The sequence below is a fragment of the Lepisosteus oculatus genome, chromosome 24 (assembly GCF_040954835.1).
Source record: "Lepisosteus oculatus isolate fLepOcu1 chromosome 24, fLepOcu1.hap2, whole genome shotgun sequence".
NCBI classification, from domain to species: Eukaryota; Metazoa; Chordata; class Actinopteri; order Semionotiformes; family Lepisosteidae; genus Lepisosteus; species Lepisosteus oculatus.
Window position 1 is genome coordinate 12,831,928 of NC_090719.1, and position 24,263 is coordinate 12,856,190.

The following is a 24,263-nucleotide window of genomic DNA, read 5'->3' on the forward strand; positions in this document are numbered from 1 at the left end:
CATGTAGGAGGTTTGATTGAGCCACTGCAAAGAGAGAGAATGGTACCATAGAGCAGGTATTACAATCCCTGAGAAACTACTGTGGGATTAATCTGGAAGCCTGTGATAATAAAAAGAAAGCTCATTCGTTCTTAATGGAAGAGAAACAGCGTGTTCATCAGTTATGGTGTCCAGACCTCGGTTGAGCACTGATTAGTATAGTTTTAGCCCCTGAGCTGCAGTGTGCTGAGTAGCCCAGCCTTGTAATAAGAGTTTAGAGCGAAAATATTAAAGGTACTAAAACTTTGTTAATAAAATACAAATACTGGGCTGTGGTGTCTTCAATAGCCCAGCATTAGGGTACAGTAATGCTTGTGTTCACTAGCTACATATAGCTCTTCCCTGCGAAATGGGCTGATGTCAGATTAGCACACTTGTGGGAAGCAGTCTGTTGCAAATAAATGCAGATTGCTTTGAATTTGCCAAGGAGTCATTTTCGTAATGCTCAAGAAAATGTGGTTCTTTGTTCATTGTGTGGCCCCTGAGTATATCAAAATATGGATATCTGTGTGTAGGCTCCTGGCTGGGAGCCAAAGATCGCAATGTAATATTGATTCTGCCCCAGCTGAAACAATTCACTGGGCTAAGGCCTTTACATTATCGACTGTTTTGCCTTCTCATTAACAAATACTTCCAATGTCAGAAGACCTCGAATACATCATCTAAAATAGGAAGAAATTTTTTAGTGTTCTGAGCAACCGCCAATCATTTTGGACTGAATAGCAAAACCCTCAAGTCATTGTGTCGATAAGGTCATCGTTCTGTGAGGTTAGGACTGCAAGCCTGGCGCAGGTGGTTTCAGCCGAAGGGGTTGTGACTGAACTCGGTTGAATACAAAGTGAAAAATCAGTGTATTAGTTAATAGAATTAAAATTCGACTGCTGGTCCAAGCCTAGTGTTTTGTGGGTGCAGAGAGTGTCACATTTCTGACAGGTTGGTGCTGCTTTTTGTCATCATCGAAGATGTAGGCAAGTCTCCTTTGTCTTTACCTTCTGGCCCTTTCTGCTAGTGCTGGTGCCACACCTTGTTGTCCAAAAAAGCAAAGAAAACAGGGCTAGAGGAGAGGAGTCTCTTCACACCCTTTCCCCTTCATGTCTGCGGGAATCATCTCTTCCTGTAGGAGCAGGGCCTGTTCGAGACTGGGCCTCAAATCCACTGAAGCAGGTCGTTCAGTAAGAGTGCATCACGCAGAGGATTCTCAGTCTGTCAGGGAACTCAACTGTAGGAGCACACAGCCAGCACGAGCCGAGCCGAGCAGACCGTGCAGGGGGGAATGAGCTGAAAGTGGGTCACGTGAATGAAGTGCAGAGCCGTGAAATGGCAAAACCACGATCTCGAAAGTCAACTCGCAGTCTGACAGGCACACGGCGTCAGGAAGCAAACTGCAAGGAATGAAGGAAGGGACAGAGAAATACAGCAGTGGGCGGGAAATGAAAACGGCCTCGTTATTTTTTATAGGATTCGGCGACCAGTTCAAGCGATATCTGTCTGAATCCGCACCTGCTGCAGAAACCTTAAGGCAAGAAGAATGAGGCCCGCGTAGCAATGTTGCTGGTCCCTGATTCTGACCTCCTGCAGGCTCTATGAAACAAATTGCGAATATGCCGGGGTGTCTGCTTCTGCACAGCCAGGCTTTATCAATAGAAGCTGACACTGTGGCGACAGTGCAGCTGTAGCAGAGCCCAGACCAGCAATTACACCACGCCAGAGTGCCCCCTGGCCACATGTGATGGTGGCCTGAGGAAACAATGCTGCCGGGAGACCAGCTGTCACTTTGCTTTACAAAGCATCACGTTACTAATAATACCTTCAGGCTGATCAGAAGGCTCTGAAGTCAATTAGGTTGAACTCATTCACAAAGTAGCCTTTGTTGTTGGTCTTTATGCAAACGGCACGCTGATTACTCGTTTTAAGCCACCAGGATCACTGTTCAATTCCAAGAACAATCTTGATGGGATTCTTAAAGTGAATAACGTTAGTTGTTTGTGAATGACAGCCCGTGGTCATTTTCCTATTCCAATGGGAATCCGTATGGATGCTGTTTTTCCGGAACGAATTGCTCACATGTCAATATGAGCCCCCCAGCAGGTGACAAACAATTTTCCTTCCAAGAACTAAAAAAAAGCACTCTAATGTAGGCTCATTCATTTTTCCAAGTTTGAACACAAACGTTTGCTTTTTACATTACTTTTTGATCTACTGTACAGCACATAAGTGATCAACAATTTAAAAAATGCTGCAAAAGCTTTGCTTTTGTCTTGGTGATAACTTGTTTGGAGTTGGTAAAGGCATTTAGTATGAATTCTGACAGTGTTATATCCTTTTTAAAAATACTACCTCGGTACTTATTTCATGCATATTATATAATATAGTGTGCACAACTGTAATTCTGGTACTGTCACGCAAAGAATTTCATAAGCCTTTAATGGCGTTTTATGTGCTAAAATACATATAATTAACTTGTACTGTGAACAAGCTTAGTTTACTGGTTGTGTCTCCCAGCCCGTTTGCAGCCAGATTATATAACAGTCACATGCTGTATTTCATTTTTCTGGAAAACGCAAAATGTCAAGAGAGGCTCACATAAAGAGTGCTGTGTAAGAAGAAACTGCATTGTATTTATTTATGGGGTCGGACCAGTTTGGATTTGATTCTTGTTACGGGATTTTGAATTGAGTTTCCAGCCGGAGAAGCTGGAAAACGTGCTGGCGCTCAGATCAATGGTGTTTAATCGAGTGCCCACGCAGGGCTGGTGTGTGTGTTCCATATGACATCTCCATCTGCTGTTGCTGGGGGAGGAGAGGGTCCTGTAGACACTGCCATCTGTCCTAGGCACACAGATACACTGGCCCCCTGCAGGTGGGAGCAGGGGGCTTACAGACTGACCAAAAACACCTATAACTGTTCTTTCGCCTGGTTTGGTAGATAGATTTTACTATGCATTTCTGGCGAGACGATCAGATTCATTCTAAGCTGCTAACCATTTTCTTACCCATTTTTTTTTCTGTGCATGGTTAATTTATTGAAGTGAAGTTGATTTGTTTTTCCCAACCTCAGGATTTAGATCCACTACAGGCTACAAGTCTGGGAGTAAGCACAAGAAGCCAGACAGAAAACCACAGCGTACGTAAGCAGTACACAGTCCTGCACCTTCCAATTAAGCAACAAAACGCAAATTAAAAACATTCCTTGACATCTCTTCAGGCGTAATCAGTCCCCGCTAGATGACAGTCAGTCTCCGCGCGGATTGCAGAAAGGGAACGAATGCTGATAGGCGATGCTCAGACAGGAAGAACTTGGCCAAAGCAGGGAATAGTTCAATAATAGTTGCGTGTAATTGGTTTGTGTCCAGATAAGACTCAACCTGCTTTATCCCAGGGATGTCAGACCCCTCCGTAGCTGCACGGCTCATTCTGCTGGCCGTGCAAACTCAGTGAGCAACAGAGACACATCAAGTCACGTGACCCTGCTCCAGAGAGGTCCCTCACCAGAAAAGAGCCTTGTTTCACATTCACAGAAAGTAGTAGCTGACTCAGAGCCCTAGACATCACAACCACAGCATCATGTTTACTGCTGAGGGGGAATATCTATGGCCTACGGAGTCAAGTCGAGTTGTGGCTGTAACAGTGTACTTGCTGTAAACTGGTACACAAAACAGAGAGATCATCTGGCCTGTCTTGCTTATTTGATCTCTTCTTCAGTCACATCACAAAGGCAAAAAGCTGGGCAAAAGAAATACTAACGGAGCAGCAGAAGATTAAAAGACGGTTCTGTCCAGAGGAAAAGCTTCATGTGCCCTCATTCCTGCCTTGTGCCCTGTGCTTCCAGGATCAACTCCATCTTGCCAAGCCCCCTTCCAGGATAAGAAGCTTAGTGGTTATGGGTGGAATTGTGTGTGGATCATTCGGAAGAATCTCTTTTCAGAATTGCGTTTTACAATATCTGTAGGGTTTGCTTAAGCTTACAAAAAAAACTTCATTTTCTAAGCATTTTGTTAGTCCTTTGTACAGTTGCCGATCCTCTCATCTCATCAGTCTGCTGATAATGCAATTACTGTCTTGTGCAGTAAACAATCAAAGTTTCATAACATGCGTCTACAGAAGGGATCCTTGAGTACCTCTTTGGATACAATCTTCCCCAAGCGCTGTAGAGTGACTCTGATACTCTGGAGATTGCCAGTTCAAATCCAAGATGTGCCTCTTGCCAGTTACAGGTCTTAACTGGGTGGCAGAGCATTTCCAGATGCCAATTGGAATAGGTAGTTGTCTACAGCAGTGAGCTCGCTTGTGGTGTTTGAAGTGGTTCATTTCATTTTTAGCTTAATTCCCGGGAGACTCGTTTCCTGCAGAAATCGAAGGGGCTGGAACATAGCAGCATTAGTGGTCTGGGCGTTTATAATGAGCAAGTGGGTGCAGGCGTCCTTATTTCTGGGACTCCTCATGATGCACAGACACGGGCTTCTTACTTTTGGCTTCCTGCTCATCTTTACTGTCCCGCGCCACGAAGCAGGCGAAAGCACTCCTGGAGTTTAATTCCTACCATCTGCTGGACTTACACACCCCAGCACGTGAAAACCGCAGAGGGTGGCCCAGTGCCAAATTCGAATCCAACGTGGCGCTCCGGTACGGCACTGTATTAAACACTCGGCTTTTGTCTGCGCGCGTCAGGACAATAACTGAAGTGTAACCCACTGCTCCTTCACGAGGAGCTCTCATCCCGAAAGAGCAGCGATCAACAGGGCCCTTGTTGAAGGAGGGAGAACAAGGAGTGTGTTGAGAGGGCAGAGAGAAGTCCTGGAATGCGAAGGCACAGGGGAAATGAAAGAGGGCAGATTGTACAGCAATCGGGCAGCTGGAGCAGCAAGAACGAGCACGTCTCCCGGGCCTTGAGACCATCTGCGAGGGGCCACGGAGGGCAGTGTCCTCTCAACAGGTTTGCAGCAGGCTGGGAGACCTCAAGAAGAATGTCTGACTAGTCTGGCCAAACAGCCAGGGTGCCAGTGAGCTCTCTCACGGGCTTTTAGAGACAGCAGCCCTGTCATACGCATGGAAACAAAACCCCTCCTGCTTTGATCCTGCAGGGTAACTATGCAGGGTCACTGCCAGCAGCCATATCACCCTGCAACTCCCAGCTGGCAGCCCCCTGAAGCTCAGCAGGTGTGAGCCTGGTCAGTACCTGGATGGAGGCCTCCTGGGAAACGCTAAGGTTTCTGCCTGAAGAGGTGTTAGTGGGGCCAGCAGAGGGCGCTCACCCTGCAGTCTGTGTGGCTCCTAATGCCCCAGTATAGGGGACACTATACTTTAAAAAGGCTGACTCTCTGTGGTCATAATAAATCCTAGGACGTTTCTCGAAAAGATTAGGGATGTTACCCTGGTGTCCTGGCCAAATTACCCCCTGGCCTTTACCAATCATGGCCTCCTCATAATCCCCATCTTGAAATCGGCTTCATAACTCTGTTCTCCTCCCCACTGAGAGCTGGTGTATGAGGAGCATTCTGGCGCACTATGGCTGCCGTCGTATCATCCAGGTGGGGCTGCACACTAGTGGTGGTGGAGGGGATCCCCATTACCTGTAAAGCGCTTTGAGTGGAGTGTCCAGAAAAGAGCTATATAAGTGTAAGCAATGATTATTATTGTTATCCACTGGTGGTGGTCCCTATGCTTTCCTCTAATGGCTGTCATGGACACAGACTCTGAGTTCACCCCCACCTGGCAACTCTGGCCAGCTGAAATCCATCCTGTTGGAACCTGAGCAAAAGAAGAGAAAAAACGGTGCAACACTTTATTCCTTAAATCGGGGAAAATGTTAAATGTCCCAAATGTCCTGTCCACATGACTGGCCCTGGGAATATTGTGGTGTGATCATGAAGTGGAACTGAAAGCCCTGTGTTGGGAACACGAGAAACTATATTAGAATTATAAAAAGACTGTTTTGCTTACCCCAGTTCACTAAGTCCCTGAGTGAAAAAAACACATTTAAACAGGAAGGTTATTAGAAAATGTGCAGCAGGTGAAGGGAAGATGGTAGTTTTTGTTGAATCACATTGCCAGCAAAGCTGTGGGAAATGACCTGCCATCTTCAGTCACCTGACCAAGTGGCGGATGATGATTGGTCAAGTGACACTTAAAACGGGGGGCTGCCAGGGCCTCTGCTACCTACAGCAGCAGAGGATGCAGGGAAATAACCACCCGATGAGCCAGAGACCTGAAGTGTGAATTGGTTTCATGGGAAGAGGGTTTCAGACACTGAAACTGAAGAGAAACTGAATTTCAGAAGCGTCTCAGACAGAGGCTCGTCTTTTTGAAGCCAGCAAGCAGCTTAAGCTGCCCAGCTGTGTTATCAGAAAGGTACTGAAGATGTTGAGTTAGAAGCTCAAAGAAGAGCTTCTGTTTTTGTTTCGTGATTTGGGTTTATTTCCTTGCAATGTAAAATAAAGAACAGTTTTGATGCCTTCCTGCTGGATTTGTGTCCGTTTTGCCTAGACCCACCTATTTAGTGACTGGCTGGAGACAGCAGACCCTGTTAACACTGGATAACACTGAGAGTTGGCTCAAGATCCCCTTGAGGTATTTCCATGAGAGTTATAGGTTTTCTTCTTTGAATGCATACCACAGAAAATTCACCATGCATGTTCCAGTCCATGGACTACAGCTGCATGTCTGAATTCCCTTTTTAGTTGACTACTGCTGTTTGAATCCCACAGCGTATCTCTGGTTGATTCTTGCATTGGGGCCAGCACAACAGGTTCTTCATACACGACTCTCCAGGTGTGAGCAAGAGTATTCCTTGCTGATGGACTGAAAATTAGAAAGGTAGGAATGAGAAACAAAAACTGCACACATGTTCTTTTTAGTTAGTCAAATGTTTTCCAGAGTTGGTAGTGTCTCTTGCAGTGAGGTATGGATTCATAACATCTGGTAGCCAGTGTTATCAAAGAGCTTGCTGTCTCCAGCCAGTCACTAAATGAACCCTGGGAATGAACAACCAGTCCCATTGATTGGCTTCTCCAAACAGCTGTCTCAGGAGGACACAGGGTGTTCTGGGTAAAGAGGGATGACCCCGAAGAGTAAGGTCAGCCTCTCCCTCACAATGGGTCCGATTCAGCAATCCACACATTTATTGGAGCAGTTCAAACATTTTGGTTTCCCTGAGCTTTGCACTTAAAAATGTGTGCAGTTCAGGCAGAAAATAGGGGTTGCTCCATTTACGCACACCTAACACAGGACTACTGGTAATACCACACTGAACAAAATGCCGAAGTTCCTGAAAGTGTGCATGGGGTTGTGATTTCCTTGGAAGGCATTGATCTGCCTGGTTGTCTTCTGCAGGGGACAACAGCATAACAGACGGCCGCACAGTGGTACTTCTGCTAATCCCTTAGTTTACCTGCCTTGCGGAGATAAACGACAAAAAAATTCAAGAGCAGTTCTTTGCATTTAATTGTTTGCTAGTATTAGTTCAGTTTCTTTTAAAATTAATTGCATGTGTGGCATATTTTAATCCATTTTCAAAATTATCCAAATGGTTGCCTGTTTTGACAATTCTGCAGGACGTTTCAGTTAGACGTTTTATTTTTAAGAAAATCCAAAGTGCAAAAGTCACTTGCTTTTCCAACGAATTTTCAAAGCTGCATAAGAATGTCTGAATAAGATAGGAATGGCATAAAAGAACATGGATTCTGTCAAAATCTTTAAGAAAATCATATCAAAGATTTTGAGTTTCTGTCATTGCAGTTTCAGTACTAGAAGCTACTGTACATAAAGAACAGTTTACTAAAAGACAAGGAAAAGCATACAAGGTTTGAAATGTTTACAATAGTGACAGCAGTGAATAATGTAGTTGCATATGAGCAAAGTGTATTATGCTGCAGAAATGCATTTACTGTCCAGTGCAATACTAGTAAATATGTTTTTTTTTGCAGTGGTTTTCTAAATGAGAATAGCTGTTCTACAGCAGTGTTGGCTTATTTTTAACATGACCTTACGCTTACCTTACATGCTCTTACTGTTTCTCCTTAATCTCAGGGCCCTGGGTTACAAGGAGGGAACCCAGGTCAGGTGTTGCCATGACAGCAGGCATATCCATCAGGATGTGCTCATAGGCACATTTCCTCTTGCACCGTCTGCGGTTCTCGTTCACAGAATGTGACCGGATCACGGCCCTAGTTTCCTGAGCTGCTTTTGGACTGTAAGTGCTTTAGAGTGAAAGGGTCTGAGAGGCGATTTCATCACTAAGTAAACATTTGAATACCGATGGACACATTGGCAACCGTCCAGCCTTCCTGATTGCAGCATTAATTGAAACGATTTCCTGACTTTTCTAGAAAGCTTATTTTGCCGTTCTGGAAGAGAGCCTAATGTTAATAATCCATCCAAACCCTTTTCTAAACACTTTATATCCAATTCAGAGTCGTGGGGAAGCCGGAACCTATCCTGGCAAGCAAAAGGCGCAAGGCAGGATTCATCCTTGACCAGACACCAGTCCGTCCCAGCGTAGACACAAACACACAACAGGGCCGATTTTACTAGAAGCCAATTAAATTACTGGTATGTGTTCAGATTGTGGGAAGAAACAGGAGCACCAGGAGGATACCCGCTCAAACAAGGAGAAAACCTAAAAACTCCAAACAGAAAGCACCTCAGGAATTGAACAAACAATTGATTATAGCAAATTATTGGTTGATTAAGTCAGTTAAGGATTCAGTGCCATGATTGAAGATCCCTTTTCTGAAGTACAGGATGGAGTCCGAAAGCTTTCTATTGCTTCGTTGTTGGCCTCTCTTAAGATATTTCTTCTGTGAGGGAGCTCACTTCCATGTTGGACCACAGCCCAAAGCCTTTTTCTATGGCATTATTTTCAGATTTTGCTTTTGTGTTCGTTTTGCTTAAAAGCATAAACCAGACACTGAAGCTTTCTGGGCATTTCCTCAAGAAGGGAAAGAAATATCCACTTTGGGCAGCAGGACTGGGGCTGGAGTCTTTCCCAAATAGTTTCAACACAGAGGTTGGGCTCTGTGGGAGCGCTCAAGGCCACCTTCAGTAAGAAGTGTTTCCTGAATACATCAGAAAATGACAAAAAAGGGATTACACACAAGAGGCCACTCTGTCTGTTTTCTCTCTGTTGGTTTTAGTAGCTTGTTTGGCCCAAGACCCTCATGTGTTCATAGGGGGTGAAAGAACGGAAACAGTCTTTTGTGGGGATCTGAAATGTTGGGGATCCAAACTAATACAACTGCTCTTGCCATCCAATGTGCCTCGATGCCACATATAGACCATCACCTCGCTTGCGTCTCGTGGAGATCGTGCTTGATTTGAAAGGGCAACTCTGACTGCAGAATTAAGAGAGCTGTGGATGAATTGCATTCAGCTGTACAGTAACAGTTATACAACTGTAACAGAAATCGTCTCACCCCCCCTCGTTCACTCTTTGCTCTCGCCACCCCCTGCATATTTCTGGAGAGGTAACTGGAAAGTATCACAACGCTCCATTAGATATGTAAAACTGCCCACCACAGGAGGTAGGGGATGTAGCTTGTCGAACCGGCACTCGTGATTTCTGAAACGATGATTTCATGCCGAAGATCTGAGGGGCAAGCTATTTATAGAGTTGCGTCGGAAGTCTCTTTTTTATCATTTGTGATTCCTGGCATATTCCTTGCATATTTTCTGCTCATCTTGTCATTTATGCCCTTTCCCTGATCAACCAGCATCAACATGCTTTACCCAGCTGAGCTCAGATGCTGATTTCCAGTTCTTTAGTTGCAGAGTTTTAAGGGGAAGTTGTGTAAGTGCACTGGGAGAGAATCTCTGAATTTCTTTTTTTTCTGCTACTAGTCAATCCATCCACCCATTTTCCTCCAATTCAGTCTTGCGGGGGAAGCTGGAGCCTATCCCAGCCAGCGATGAGCGCGAGGCAGGGTACATCCTGGATGGGACACCAGGCCATCTCAGGACAGACACAAACACAAACTACACACACACCAACAGGGCCAATTGTCCTAGAAACCAATTAGCCCACCATTGTGTCTGGAATGGGGGAGGAAAGCAGAGTACCCGGAGGAACAGGGAGAGAACATGCAAACTCCACACAGACAGCAGGAATTGAATTCAGGGCCCAAGGCCGCTGTGAGACAGCCATACTAACCATTGCGCCACTGTGTCACCCTCCCACTGCCATCAGAATAGGTGGAAACTGGAATTGAGACGTAATTCAACTTAAACAGGTGTGAAGGCCTCTCTTATTCCAAAGCGTCGCTGATACGAGCTAGGCCCAACATGTTGACAGAATGGCCTTTGGGTTCTATACAGCAGGTGAGCTGAGCTGTTGTCTTTTTGCAGTATTGCATCGAATCCAGTCCTGGTCACAGGCCACTCTTGTTTTTCTGAGAACTTGCACCAGCACTTCCCTAAAAACCCTTACAGCGCAGACACAGAAAAGTATGCACCTCCTTTCTCCTTAGAAAACGACTGGCATGGGAATTCCCTGCTATCTCCTCCACAGTTTCCATAGCAACAGATGGGCAACGTGCACTGCTCAGTGTGCTCCTGTACAGTCTATGCATGTACTGTAGTAAGGTCTTGGCTTAAATGGCAGAGTTGTTCTGTGAGTAGGCGGTGATGTGTTATAGGTCTTCTAAGTTGTTACTAGCATCAGGACCTACACAGAGCGAAGCAATTGTGTCACTGGCGTAACTGTGTCAAACGAGCTTCAGAAATTCATTTCTCTGATATGAGTTCCAGTCTTTATAACATCGGAGGGAAGGCTAAACATTTTAAAGTTATTGATTTTTTTTCTGGCATTCCAATGTGGGCCTCCTGAGCTGAAGATCATGGTGTGCTGATTGGATTTTCCTTTCCTTTTGTAATGCTCCTTTAGAGCCTGCAGGATTTTGACATTTTTTAAATGTATAAATGTCATATTTTAAGCAAAAATTGCTTAAAGCAACTGCAGGGTTCAGCTCAAATGAAGATTTTTTAAATCCTCCAATAATCCCTGAAAAGGGCCAAATAAAAAATGAACCGTTATTACCATACGTATTATCCACAAGCAACATGAACTGACTTTAATATTAAAGAAAAACACTAATGAGTCTCTATGTTACCATTGCATTAGAGCATTTGTTTTGTTTATTGCAGTAATGTAATTTTCGATTTAGCCCATGTTCACAGATGAATCATTTTTTTAAAGTGATACATTAATGTTGTTAATAAAAAATCAATTGAAAGGAACTGTGACATTAAGGGAAGCAGGCAGCACCATCTGGGCTCATTTTGGCTCCTCCTGGAGTTTCAGACAGTATGGACAATTTGCCAAATTTACAGACCTGTAAACAGTCAAAGCAAGACCTGAGCTCGTGCTTTGCAGCAGTAAGCACAGTGCCTAGAAAAGTATTCGCCCTCGTCTAATGATGCCCTTGCGTCTCTACTGGTACCACGTCCCACATGGCATCACAGAACAGGCACATAATAGCTTCTTCCCCAAAGTGTGGTTCTAATTTGTATGGAAATTGTTCATGTTGTCTTATAAGCCTTCCAAAATTATATTACACATGCACAGTGTGTGTTAACAGTACATGAATCATCACCAGCTCTGGTCTGGGGGTTTTATGAACTCGACTTCTTTTTGCCCTTAACACTCTTATCTTAAAAGTAGAGTAGATTGACCATTCTTCAAAGGGCACAGGTGGTTTCACGGTGTGATCGCTTGTTTTAGCAGACGCATTTGCTTGGCTTCTCCGATTTGCTCTGCTCAAAGGACGGGCCGCGCTAAACACCGTTTACCAGTCAAAACGGTCTTCTGGAAACACCGCCTGGTCAGACTGTGAGGAAGCCGGTCAGGAGGTCTGGCCAGCAGTGTCCCGCTGGAGGGCTGTGTGCCTCTGGGAAGGATCTGATGATGTTCTTCCTGTGCTTCTTACAGGGACTTCCTGCCACGAGGATCTGGGATCGTCACCCGGCGCCCCCTTGTGCTCCAGCTCATTAACTGTCCCACAGGTAACGGCCGAGCTGTTTTTGTCTCTGATCTCCTAACCAGCTTGCACACGGCAGGTCCCACTGCCGTGTAAGGTGCCCACCCTCGGCCGGAGAAACACTGCCTCTTTTTCCACTTGACAAATCTTAAGCCAACGTAGCCAAAGTTTTGCTGTTGTCCTAGCATGGAGGAGAACCACACACAAAAAAAAACGATGTGCTGTTCTGGATGCAGAGGGAACTGATTTAACCTGACCAGCACTTCCACCTCCTGGTGATTCCAACACCTGCTGGTCTTTCATTCAGTAATTGAGACCCTGATGCCTGCTTTGTTTTTTTTTTGCCCCTAAATATTAATGTCAGATTACTTTTTGCACGCGTAAGCAATCAATGGTGAATCACAAGTTATCCCAAACAATTTACAAAACACCTTGTATTACAGATCACTGTAATGTTAGGTGGATCAGAGTTCTGCAGTGCCTTCATATTATAGTAGGTACTGAAAAAGCATCTAAAGTTGATAAGAATTGAAACTAAGATTATAAACCATAAAGACCAGTCTTATATACATTTAGATATACAGCATTTATACTTTGGAGTATTGTTTCATGATGTCAAAAATCGTGAGATGGAAACGAATGAGACTCATTTAGCCCACAGGTTTGGGAGTGTCATGGCTCTTGCATTTACATTTCTTTCTGCCTGGGGCTCAACAGAAGCAGATCAGCCCCCCTGACAGGCATCTGATGGAAATGGAAATAGATTCACGCTGCTATCTAACAGGGCAGCACATAACTCTGAGCGATTCTCATGCGACAACGAATGTGCCGCCTCAGTTATAACAGCTGGCACTGGTGCTGAGAGAGCAACCTACTTCTCCAATAAAGTAAATATTTTCTTTAGGAAAAAAAACAAGGGCTTTCTTAAAGTGTTTGCTCCTATCAACACTGCCATCTAGTGTAATATCCAATGCTCAATGGAAACCAACTTAGCAGAGATCCAACCAGATTGAGAAAAAAAAATAGACCACATATTACAGTATAAACTTATTTACTACATAGTTGACCTTATTTTACTTGAGTGTAAAAAAGCCCCAGTGTTCTAAGGATTGACTTAAGCACAATTAATGATTTGATGACAAACTTGTGCATGAAAACTCATCAACCGTCATCTCGAAAAATGAACAAAATACTTCGAAGGGGAATGAACTCCAGAGATCAAAAGCAGGTTTCAACCCTCAAGTAAAAATCAGTAAGGAATAAGTATAGGTTTCTAAGAAGTGTGTGTGTGGAGTTATCAAATGCAGCCTACAATTGAAATATTCCAGATATCTTTTGGATTCTGTCGCTAAACTACAGCTCCATTCCCAGGTCTCATCCCATTCATGGGGCTCAGCAGTGGTCAGTCCAAAAAATCAGGTCACTGCTGTGTGCAGTATTGGTGGGCAGGTGGTGCTTTATTTAGACTACAATTTCAAAGACTTACTCTACAACTTATTCATTTATGTGGCTTATTCCTTTATCCAAAGTGACAACTTTCCACCCATTTATACATGTAGATATATCGGAACAGTTCAAGCACCCTGCCTTAGTTAAGGGCACAACATAAGCATCTCAGCTGGGACTTGAACCCACGGCCTTCTGGGTCTAAGCCAGAAAATCTTGACCACTGCCCCAGTCTGGTCTGGCTAAATTTCCATTTTGGCCTTGAACACTCACCCTACCTGAAGATCAATCACCCTACCTGAAGAACAATCTGAAGTTCCCTTTTATTTCAGCTAGGAGTGAAGAAATGTCTCACTTCTCTAATTTGTGTGTTTGTGTAAGGTGCTGCGGGCACAGAAAAGACGATACACCTCCCTCAGGAGGGATTTGCTCTTCAGGGGAGGATAAAGAGGGTCTCCTTCTATGTGCTTTAAGGTCCTTTGAGATTAAAAACACTATACAAATAGTTTTTTTTATTCTTATGAATAATTAAATCTATAGAAATCACAAAAAAATGATTTTTATCTATTTTGAAAAGGCCTGGATTTTTTTGAAATGTGACCCACTGGTCACCAAATTCAAAACCTGGGGAGGACAGTGCCTTCCTATAGGGTAGAAAGAAGAGACCAACAGCAAGCTGCTGTTGAGGGATATTTTAAAATGGTGTGACTGGTGATACCATGGAATTTTTTGGGGGGGCTTTCCAAGGAACATAGGTCTGGAATTGCTTCCTCAAGACTCTTGAGAATATGGCAGCGCTTTATTCCAAATACTAGAAATAAGGTTTTAAGTGATATTTAAATAACTTACAAAGGTTTAGTCAGAAAAACAGGTATAGCATATGATGCCAATAACACATGAAGGCTATGAGTTAGAGTTTTTTATTGGCTCTCTGAGAACAAAAGCAACTTTTGCATTACAGCACTGAATGCTCTGTAAAATGTCATTTTACAAAGATGTTATTGGAAAACAGCACTGAGCCCTGTTTACAACATTCAGTATGTTATTTGTGCCATACAGGTTGCATTAAAAAGTAAAGGGCTGCACAGTGCTTAGTCAATTTTGTTTTTGTTGAGCTCCACGTCTGCTACAAGCCTGTGTTCAGAGGACTCTCTTCTCTGGTCAGATTACTGTACACTTGGGGATTGTTTTTGGTTGTTTTTAAAAGCTGCCCTCTCTGCCTGGGTTGACACTTGTAATCAACTCTGTCACCAGGTTGTCTGTGTTTCTAAACTAAGTCCACTTTCCCAAAGATACCTTCCTCGAACAGCTACAGTGATGAGACAGCAGGGAACAACATCAGGCATTTGGGATGCAGAATCAGGCGATTGTGGAAATGGTACAGCCAAAAATAGGATAAGGATTAAGCAACCAGCTTCACATCTTCTTTCTGTGAGTCACTGCTCCCTTAGAGAAACTGCTCATTTTAAAAAATGTGAGAATGAACAAGAACATGAGAAACAAAGGGAGGTTAATTGCGAGCTGAAAAGCAGAAAGGAAAAAGAAAAAAAAGGACGTTGCAGATACATGCCATATTTTTAATATATATAGCAGTAGGGTAACACTTGCTGTTCTACATTTTGCAAGAGCTGTCATCCGTGGAGCCTTATCCATGTGTGTGGGAATGAGAGTGAGAGAGCAGGAATAATGTACAATATCAGGGATAGGGAAAGGTAAGGAGGACAAGATAATGAACGAGTCGCCAAAGAAGTGGGAGACTTCTTTGGGAGACAAATTCCGAAGGAAATGTGAAAAGACGTGATCGATAGTTTGAAGAGAGATTCAACGAGGTAAGGTTAATTTCTGTCCTGGTATCCATTTGATCGATGATTGACCCAGACAGAAAGGTCAGTGTCGTCATGGATGAGAAATTCCCAGTGGGGAATTACTGTATCCACTTCGATCAGGAAGAGGTCTTTCATCCATACTCTGACATATTTTCCCTGAAATGGCTGGCTGGTCACTTTCCTCTTTCAGCAGTGGAACTGCCTAGGTCCTTTCTGCAGTAAGGGAGATGGGCGGACAGACATGATGCCCTTTAGGTGATTTTGAAATGGCCAGTGGAGCTGTGTGTATTCATGCAAGTGGACCTGTACAGTATTTGCAGGTGATGCAGAGAGCAGGATCAAGTGGACAAGAAGGCTGTGCAGATCAGGTGGACAGTGATCGGACATGATTGACGGTTCTGGGGAAAAAAAAGGCTCCAGTTGAAGTTTCCTCCTGTTAAATGGAGAAGATTGAATCGTCTAATTCATCTAGTAGTTAGAATCTCATCCAGGGTCAAAGCTTCGAGAACATGGCTGGGCAGCTTGTTCCACACTCCCGCTACTCCTTGTGTAAAGAAGGGCTTCCTGTTCTGCTTGGATGACCCCACCCTGCTGTTTAATGATAGAAGCCAGGGTAATGGCTTCAATAACATAGCTGGGTAGCTAGGTCTATATTCCCACAAGCCTTTTTGTATAAAGAAGTTCTCAGTTTTAAATACACTTCATCATAATGTTCACTGGTGCGGTTGGCTTCATGTTTCACTGTTGATTCTGAGCACTGGGTTGACTTTGTCAACGGCTTTCCCTAATAGTCCCCTCACAGTCTTCCCTGTTCAAAACCACAAGAATGACAAAACGTTCTAGGCTGCATTCCACCGTTTGTCGTGGTGAGAATTCCCCCTCCAAACTCCTGTTCAAACTGTTCTCTCACAGGGTCAGAAGATGATAACCCAGTGATTGAGTTCAATGGATGATAACTTAAGGGCAATTGAGAGGTAACATATTAATGAACAGGGGGGTGAAAAAAAGCTATTTGAATAGTTTTAGAATGTCAAATGTCATTGAACTCCAATCCAGGTATGGTGCCTCTTAGATCTCCAATCGTGTCAAGCTGGGAGGTTAGCTTTATGGTATAGGGAACTCCTCTGCAGTAGATGTGGGCTGTGTAACTATAGCACTGAGGTACCGCAGAAATGATGGACAAGACCCAGGGACAAACACAAACACCACAAAACCCTGAGGAGATGATCCATCGGGGAGCAATAAGGGTTGATTCAGTAACCTCACGAAAAGACAAAGTCTGGAGTCCACAGATTCACCCACCTAATCTTCCTAGTAGGTTCACTGGATTGGCTAGGCTTCACTCATTTCCTGTTGAAATCTCTTGCTTGTGTTGGTGTTAGTTATCAGTCCTACAGCAGCTTCTTTGCCGACACCTGTCGGGTTTAACGAAGATCTTGCCCTGCATTTAAGCCAGTGCTCAAGGAACCCTGGTTTGAAACTTTGTTAAGAGAAACAGGACACGTAAAGCAGCCCAGCAACAGTTAAGCCTAGACTCTGAGGCCAGGAGAAACAGCAATAACATTAATGATAATGAAGATGAAAGGCATTTATACACCTGTCACAAAAGGTGTCCCAGGATGATGGCTAAACATTAAATAAGAAAATTACTGAAATAAATTACACCAGTCAAACTATAAAAAAATAGTATATATAAAAAACTGCAGCTACTGACAACACTACTGGCTTATAAGGCTAATATTCCAGCAGTGTGGTTACAGTCCTGGATTCATAAAGTAGAGGATTGTGGTTTTAAATCCCAAGAAGGGCATAGCTGTTGTAACCTCGAGGCAAGGTCATTCACTTGGATTGCTTGCATAAAATGTCTAATATCTTTATAAAAAGGTGAACTACAGTACCTACATATCTTTTTTTATAGGGGTTATTCATTGTTTCTAGTATTCAGACCCTGTTAGCTTCTCCCAGCTACGTCCTTTGTTAATAAATGAAGGGTAACAGTATTACCATCAGGATATCCTTGTTTAAATGACCAATCTACCTCTTTAGCTTCAGTTAAAGGCCCTTTGTTCCAAGTCTAAAGTGATTTCGGGTGATGTTCAAAACCTGGGATTTTGTGGCTTTCTAATATTAGCGTTGGAGACCTCTGTCCATTCGATCTCATTGCCTGTGCTTTGCATTCGTTTCTCCTCTTATCATGGTAGTTTGGCAGTAAGATTGGGTTACTGAAAAATCCAGACCTGCTGTTGCCTGATCTCTCATCTCTTCTCCCCCTCATAGAATATGCCGAGTTCCTGCACTGCAAGGGGAAGAAGTTCACCGACTTCGATGAGGTGCGACAGGAGATCGAGTCCGAGACGGACCGAGTCACGGGGATCAACAAGGGCATCTCTCCTATCCCCATCAACCTGCGGGTCTCTTCTCCTCACGGTACGGGCCTAGCAAGGCAGGGAGGAGGCCAACAAGTGCTGGGGAGACCCCTGAGCAGCACTCCACTATCCCCACTGGGGTTTCTCCTGCAGACTCTCGGGAACTGTTCTTGCAGGAGCATTGTCAAGTGACAAGGCTGGCACATCCACAAGACGAGCAGTTTAGGTGCAAATCCATGTCTGTCTTTCATTCTACAACTTGGGGGACAAATATGAAAACTCATTGATATATTTTCTAAAAGAAACATTGTGGCTCATCCAGTGAAGCAGGATGTACCATAAGATTTAAAGCTTCTTTCTTGGACAAGTTACTCCCTAACTGTAATCATGATTGGCTGCAGTTGGCTGGATTTGCTGCTCATCAGAGTGTCCCTAGCTGCCATTTGGACACTTGTGAGCCTGTGGTGCTATCAGTGGTGTTGGATTAGTCCTCTTCCCAGCGTTAAGCTCTGCTGGTCATTCACAGTGTGAAAAGGGGCAGACAGCATCATAGTGCTACTTCCATGGAGTTGTCTTCATCTCTGGATGTTCTGAAGGTTTGTTACTGAATATCAGTTGGATATTTCAGATTGGTGGGCGTAGAAAGGTTAGAAGGAATTCACAGTTCTACATTACACAAATAAGAAAGCAGATATCTGTCTTCCCCTGCATAGTTTTCTTCAAAGAAACCATCAAAGCGCAGTGTTTGTCTTCTTCATTGGGTTATATGTCTCGTCGCAGTGTTGAACCTCACCCTGGTGGACTTGCCCGGAATGACCAAGGTGCCCGTGGGCGACCAGCCCCCTGACATCGAGCACCAGATCCGAGAAATGATCATGCAGTTCGTCACCAAGGAGAACTGCCTCCTCCTGGCTGTGTCCCCGGCCAACTCTGACCTCGCCAACTCGGACGCGCTCAAGATTGCCAAAGAAGTCGACCCACAAGGTAGGAGGGCACGTGAGACTCCGAGTAAGAACAGGCTGCAGAAACAAACAACTGAAGTCACAAAATGAAAGCAATATTGAAATATTAAACTGGATTGGTCATTGAAGATACCGTGGCCTCCAAATTGTCCCCATGAATGATTGGCTTGCACTTGCCCTGCGATGGTGTACCCTGCCTTGCGCTCGTTGATTGCCGGGTAGGCTCCGGCTTCCCACGACACCATATGATATAAAGCGGTTTGGCAAATGACGTGACATGACATAAACTGAATTGACCAGGCACATAATTGACTGCTTTTTCATCATGAAGGGTTAGAAACTGTTAGAAGGACAGGACTGAATGGCAGGTAATGTTGCTAGCCTTCAGTTCCAGCTCCTGGTACAGATTAGTGGGAACCCATACTCAAGCTGAATAACCATTAGAGAAAGGTTCCGGTGTGTAGGTGTAGGTCTCCTTCCATGATTCCAGCACTGCTGAGGACTGCAGGACCGCATTACCATCTTATTAACGGGACATTTCTATGAGACGCTTTGGAAAAAAATCTATTCCAATTTGTCAATCTTACCAAAAATGAATGATGATTCTGTTTTTATCAAACACCAATCGTTTTACAACCCAGGATATATTATATCTGGGATCCTGAGTCGGTAAATGAAGTAAATGGATAGAGACACGTGCCCCAGCACAAACTTTGCAGTGGTTAGCACTGCTGCCTCTCAGCTCTGGGGCTGCGGGTTCAATTCTCCAAAGACATAGGTAGGTTGACCTCTTAATCCTCGCAGTCGCCTGCGACCACGGGTTAAATAAATATTTACTTAAGAGGCGCATCTTACTTCATCGTGTTACATCAACAAAACCACAAAACCTTTACAGAAAACCTTTTATCAATCGAAAGAAGGGACAACTGGAGCTTCACAAAACAGTTTTCAGAACCAAAAAACACCAAGGTAATTTAAGCAAAATATGATTGCGTAAGTCCATATTTACTTTTGAGACCTGCGTCATATTTAATCATTTTTTACCAACAAAACCTTTACAAAACCTGTTATCAATCAAAAAAAGGACAACCGGAGTTTTACAAAACCATTTTCAGAACCGAAAACACCAAGGCAATCAATCACACTTTTTATCTGATGATGCACTTCCAAACTTTCAAAGTGCATCGATAAGGTAATCAAAAAGTCAGCAAAACGTAACCGCAAAAGCAAAAACCAGAAAAAAAGAATATATCCCATGTTTTTACCTTATTCTGAAGCACGTTATATATCCACAGAGGCTAGACTAACCCACCTCCAGACCTGGAGGAAACTGAACGTTATTGGCTTTGGAAGAGATATTTGAAACAGGACCGCCAGAAATAAGGTGATCTGATTGGTAAAAAACGCTGTCATTCATTGTATTTTCAGCCATTCGGAGCCCTTAGGGGGTGAGACTTCCTCTAGAGGCCTCAGGCTGCATTCCGCCTGCCTTCTAGCTGTCAGTCATTGACTCAGATGGGGTAATCAGTTTCTTATCAGTGCCCCTTTTTTTCACACCAGAAGGCAACTCTGAGTTTTCTTTTCAATGTCTAACAGCAGAAAAAGGCTTTCTAGCAGTGTCTAAAGGTTTTTATAGCAATTGCAATGGCTTTTACTGTTATTGCTTTCAATATTTTTTAGAATTTATTTTGGGATGCAAGAAATTTCATTCCTGGTCCAGTCTTCACAAAACATTATGCAGAATTTCTTTTCAAATTGATCGATTTGTCCCAACGTTTTATCCAAGCTAGTAGAAACCTACAAGCATTCTGACCTCTGAAGACCCCCCCCAAAAATTCCGCCTGCTGTTTTTTGTTGGTTTGTTTTGTCATAAATTGGTCTGCTGAGTGGACACATTAAGAAATAAGAAATAAGGAATTTGCTCACACTCAAAGCCAAGGGGGTTAGCTTCAATTTAAGACCTCAACCAGGCTCCTGCTATGTTCTGCTGCAGAGATATAACACAATGTTTAAGGGGAGGAAATTCCAGGTGGACATTGGCTAAAAGGGCCTGGAAGAGTTTGGGGTTAACTGGCTTCTGGGAAAATTGCCACAGGAATGAAGGTTTGTGTCTGGGTGCCCTGTGATGGACTGGCGTCCTGTCCAGGATGTACCCTGCCTTGCGCCCATTGCTTGAAGGATAGACTCCCTGTGATTCTGAATTGAAGAAACTGGTTAGAAAACAGATTAACAGATTTGCTCAAAATAACTCAATTGATATGTCATTTAAAATCTGCAAGCCATCCTAATTACCATGAACTGTTTAATAACAGACCGCTGTTGTTGGTAGTGTGTTTACAAGTAACACCACACCATGGACCTATAGGAATGAGCAATAAATGTAAGTGTAATGAGTATAATTAAAAAAATACTGTTTTCAGTCATGCAGGTCTTTTTTTAGTTGGTAAAGTTTGAGCTTTAGTAACAAAACAGCTTCAGATTTACCCACCAAGGTTTTGAATTCTAGACATGATAATAATTGCTTACACTTCTATAGCTCTTTTCTGGACACTCCACTCAAAGCCATTTACAGGTAATGGGGACTCCAATCCACCATCACCAGTGTGTAGCCCCACCTGGATGATGTGACAGCAGCTAAGGTGCACCAGTACACTCCCCACACACCAGCTCTGGGGAGGAGAGCAGAGTGATGAAGCCAGTTCATAGGTGGGGATTATTAGGAGGCCATGATTGGTAAAGGCCAGGGGGAAATTTGGCCAGGACGCCAGAGTAACACCCCTACTCTTTTTCGAGAAACACCCTGGGAGTTTTAATGACCACAGAGAGTCAGAACCTCAGTTTTACATCTCATCCGAAGGATGCTTTGGGATTTTGTGTCAGCCTTACTATACTGGGGTATTAGGACCCTCACGGACTGCAAGGTGAGCGCCCCCTGCTGGCCCCGCTAACACCTCTTCCAGACGGAACCTTAGTCTTTCCCAGGAGGTCTCCCATCCAGGGACTGACCAGGCTCACACCAGCTGGGCCTCAGTGGGGCTGCCAGCTGTGAGTTGCAGGGTGATACAGCTTTTGGCTGCAAAACAGTTGAGTACAGAAAGTGGCCATTTTTCAAAGGGTAAAAAAAAAAACAAGGAAAATGAGGTGCAAGTCTGAGCTGTGTTTGTGTGTGTGTGTGTGTGTGCAGGTCAGCGTACCATCGGGGTAATCACCAAACTGGATCTGATGGACGAGGGCACGGATGCCAGGGATATCCTAGAGAACAAGCTGCTGCCACTTCGCAGAGGTATGTCACAAACTCTCTCCCTCTCTCAGGAGTCGGCCTCTTTCTCCCTGCCTCCTCCCCTAGAGATGCTTACAACACTGGTGTGCTGCCCCTGCCTCTTTCAGGATCTCCGGCCGTGACCTCTGAGCTCTCTGTTACCGACTCAAACCCATTCATTTCTCATTCAAAGAGACTGGCCTATAATAACTCAGCCTGCATGAAGCTTGTGAGCTTAGATCTGGGTACATTCTCATCTTACATGGTGTAAAAGTGAAGGAAAGAAAGGCCTAGATGATTTGGAAGACTAACCAAAAATTAAATCAAAAACACTGAGAAATGATCTGCTGTTCATGTGCTATAACAAGTTTAATCCTAGCTGGCCATCTTGTATTGATTTGATTATTACCATCAAGGGGAAATATTAGAAGAACAGAGCATTTCATCTTTGCATGTTTCAATATTTATGTCAAATGTAGCTGAATGGTTTAACATCCTGAGAGCCAATGGAAACACAAAGTACTGTATGCTCTTGAGGGGGATGAACACTTAGGCGGTGTTTCAGTGTGTGGAAAAAGACTTTGGCGCTATTGGTACTGTACACAATGTACTGTACTGTATTGATAACTGCTTTGCAACAACTGCAACAGTGTGCCAGTGTCATTTGGCTTGCTGTGTATCTGCCAACTCTAATTGGCAAGGCAGTAATGAATCCTGCCATTTTACTGCAATTTGCCATGACGGATGGGTTTAAGCAGCCAAGCACTTGGGTGAATGCTAGAAGGTGACATCTTTTTAATGTCCACCCAAAAAATCTTTTTTTGCAAGACGTCCCTGCTTATCCTTGTTCTGGTTTTGCACATGTCAGCACAGTGCAAGTATGTCTTGCAACAGGTATGAATTACCTTCACACCCATGTATGGTCACTTGCTTTGTTAAGCAACTTGGGGGCCACCTTGTTGTGAAAGGCGCTATATAAAAATGAATCGACTCGAATTCCTTGGCCACAGAAGTCAAAATGGAATGAATTCCTTCCTGTCCTGACAGATTAATCACCTTTAAAGGGAGTGATCTGCACAGAAATGTGTTCCTGAAAGATATGGGTCAGATGGTAGAGGGGCAGTGTGGGATGCAATTCACACCCGAGTCAGAATCCGTCATGCAGAGTGATCTCACCCTGCCTGCTTCGTTTTCCAACACAATATCGTGTCCGACAGCAATCTCCTCGACTGCAGAGCTGGTGGAGTTCTTGCATCGTCATTAGATCAGTCTCACAAGCGGTTAATGAAATCATCCTACCAGACTTAGCCATGACATCCTGTACTTCTGTAAGCTTGAGGGAGTCCTGCTGGACTTTAGTCAGGCCACACCAGTACAGGCTGCTATTTCTTCTGCTTACGGGGCTCTACAGTGTATTTTCCATCCATGCATTCAAGGAGCTCTAAAATGATTTCACTCACAGAATTCTCGATTTATATATATAGTTTGTTTTACTATTCTGTTTACGCCGTCACACAAAAAGTGTGGCCCATCAGCACAGATTTCTTGGAGCAGATGTGCTGAGTCGTTAATCTGTGTGGTGAAACGACTGTGTGGTGCCAAAGATGAGAAATTACTGCGTTGACGTTTTTTTTGCACCTACCATTATAAAATCATCATCAGAGAAGGCAGGGTGAAAACCCTTTCTCGTTTACACTGATGACTTGACGGTGGGAGCACATTTTATAAGCCTTGAAAAACAAGCGCCACTTCGGTGTGAGCCGATATCAAGTTCCTATTTGCATTACGTTGCATTACGACTTGAACGGTGAACTTTCCGGAAAGGTGTTTTGTTCAAGCATCATTCTTCAGTTAGCTTATAGCTTCCAATGTCAATAACTATGACACAAAAGCTCCCTGATTCTCCAACATAACTATTGAGCTATAGTACTGCTAGGAACAAAACAAACTAATCAGAAAACAAACAAAATGCTAGAAACTGCTTCCGTTTTAGTGCCAGCTGGTGATTGATTAATTGGTTTTTACAGCTGTGCAGAGCCCCAGCATTTTCCTCAGCCTGAAATTGCAAATTTGTGTTAACAACTGGGACGATTCTTCTGTTCCACTACTACTGATGTGACGTTTGGTAGCTGTAGACCTGGGCGAGAGAATTCTGGGATTGCAGTGCCAGGTGGCAACACCTTATTGCGAAGCACCTTGCGATTTTTTTGTGGTTGCTGAAATAAATCGTCAGGCCAGCCCAGTCCCATCCTGTTTAAAATAAAGTAAATCAAGCCTGAGGCCCAGTCCAGTCTACCAGGTAAACCAGGTCTCAGTTTCTTCCTGGAAATCCACTCCCGTTTTTGTTTGGCCTCTTTGGCTTGATTTGTCTCCCCCTGCTGGTCAAACTGGGACAGG

General features: G+C 44.0%; 1 protein-coding gene across 1 annotated transcript in view; it reads left to right on the forward strand.

Moving 5' to 3' along the window:
- Positions 1–24,263, forward strand: part of dnm1a (dynamin 1a) — a 112,831-nt gene that overhangs the window by 18,462 nt on the left and 70,106 nt on the right. The window contains exons 2-5 of the mRNA XM_015367101.2: positions 11,959–12,032; positions 17,557–17,706; positions 18,426–18,629; positions 21,792–21,890. Coding sequence (XP_015222587.1) covers positions 11,959–12,032; positions 17,557–17,706; positions 18,426–18,629; positions 21,792–21,890 — 527 coding nt within the window. The remainder of the gene's footprint in view (positions 1–11,958; positions 12,033–17,556; positions 17,707–18,425; positions 18,630–21,791; positions 21,891–24,263) is intronic.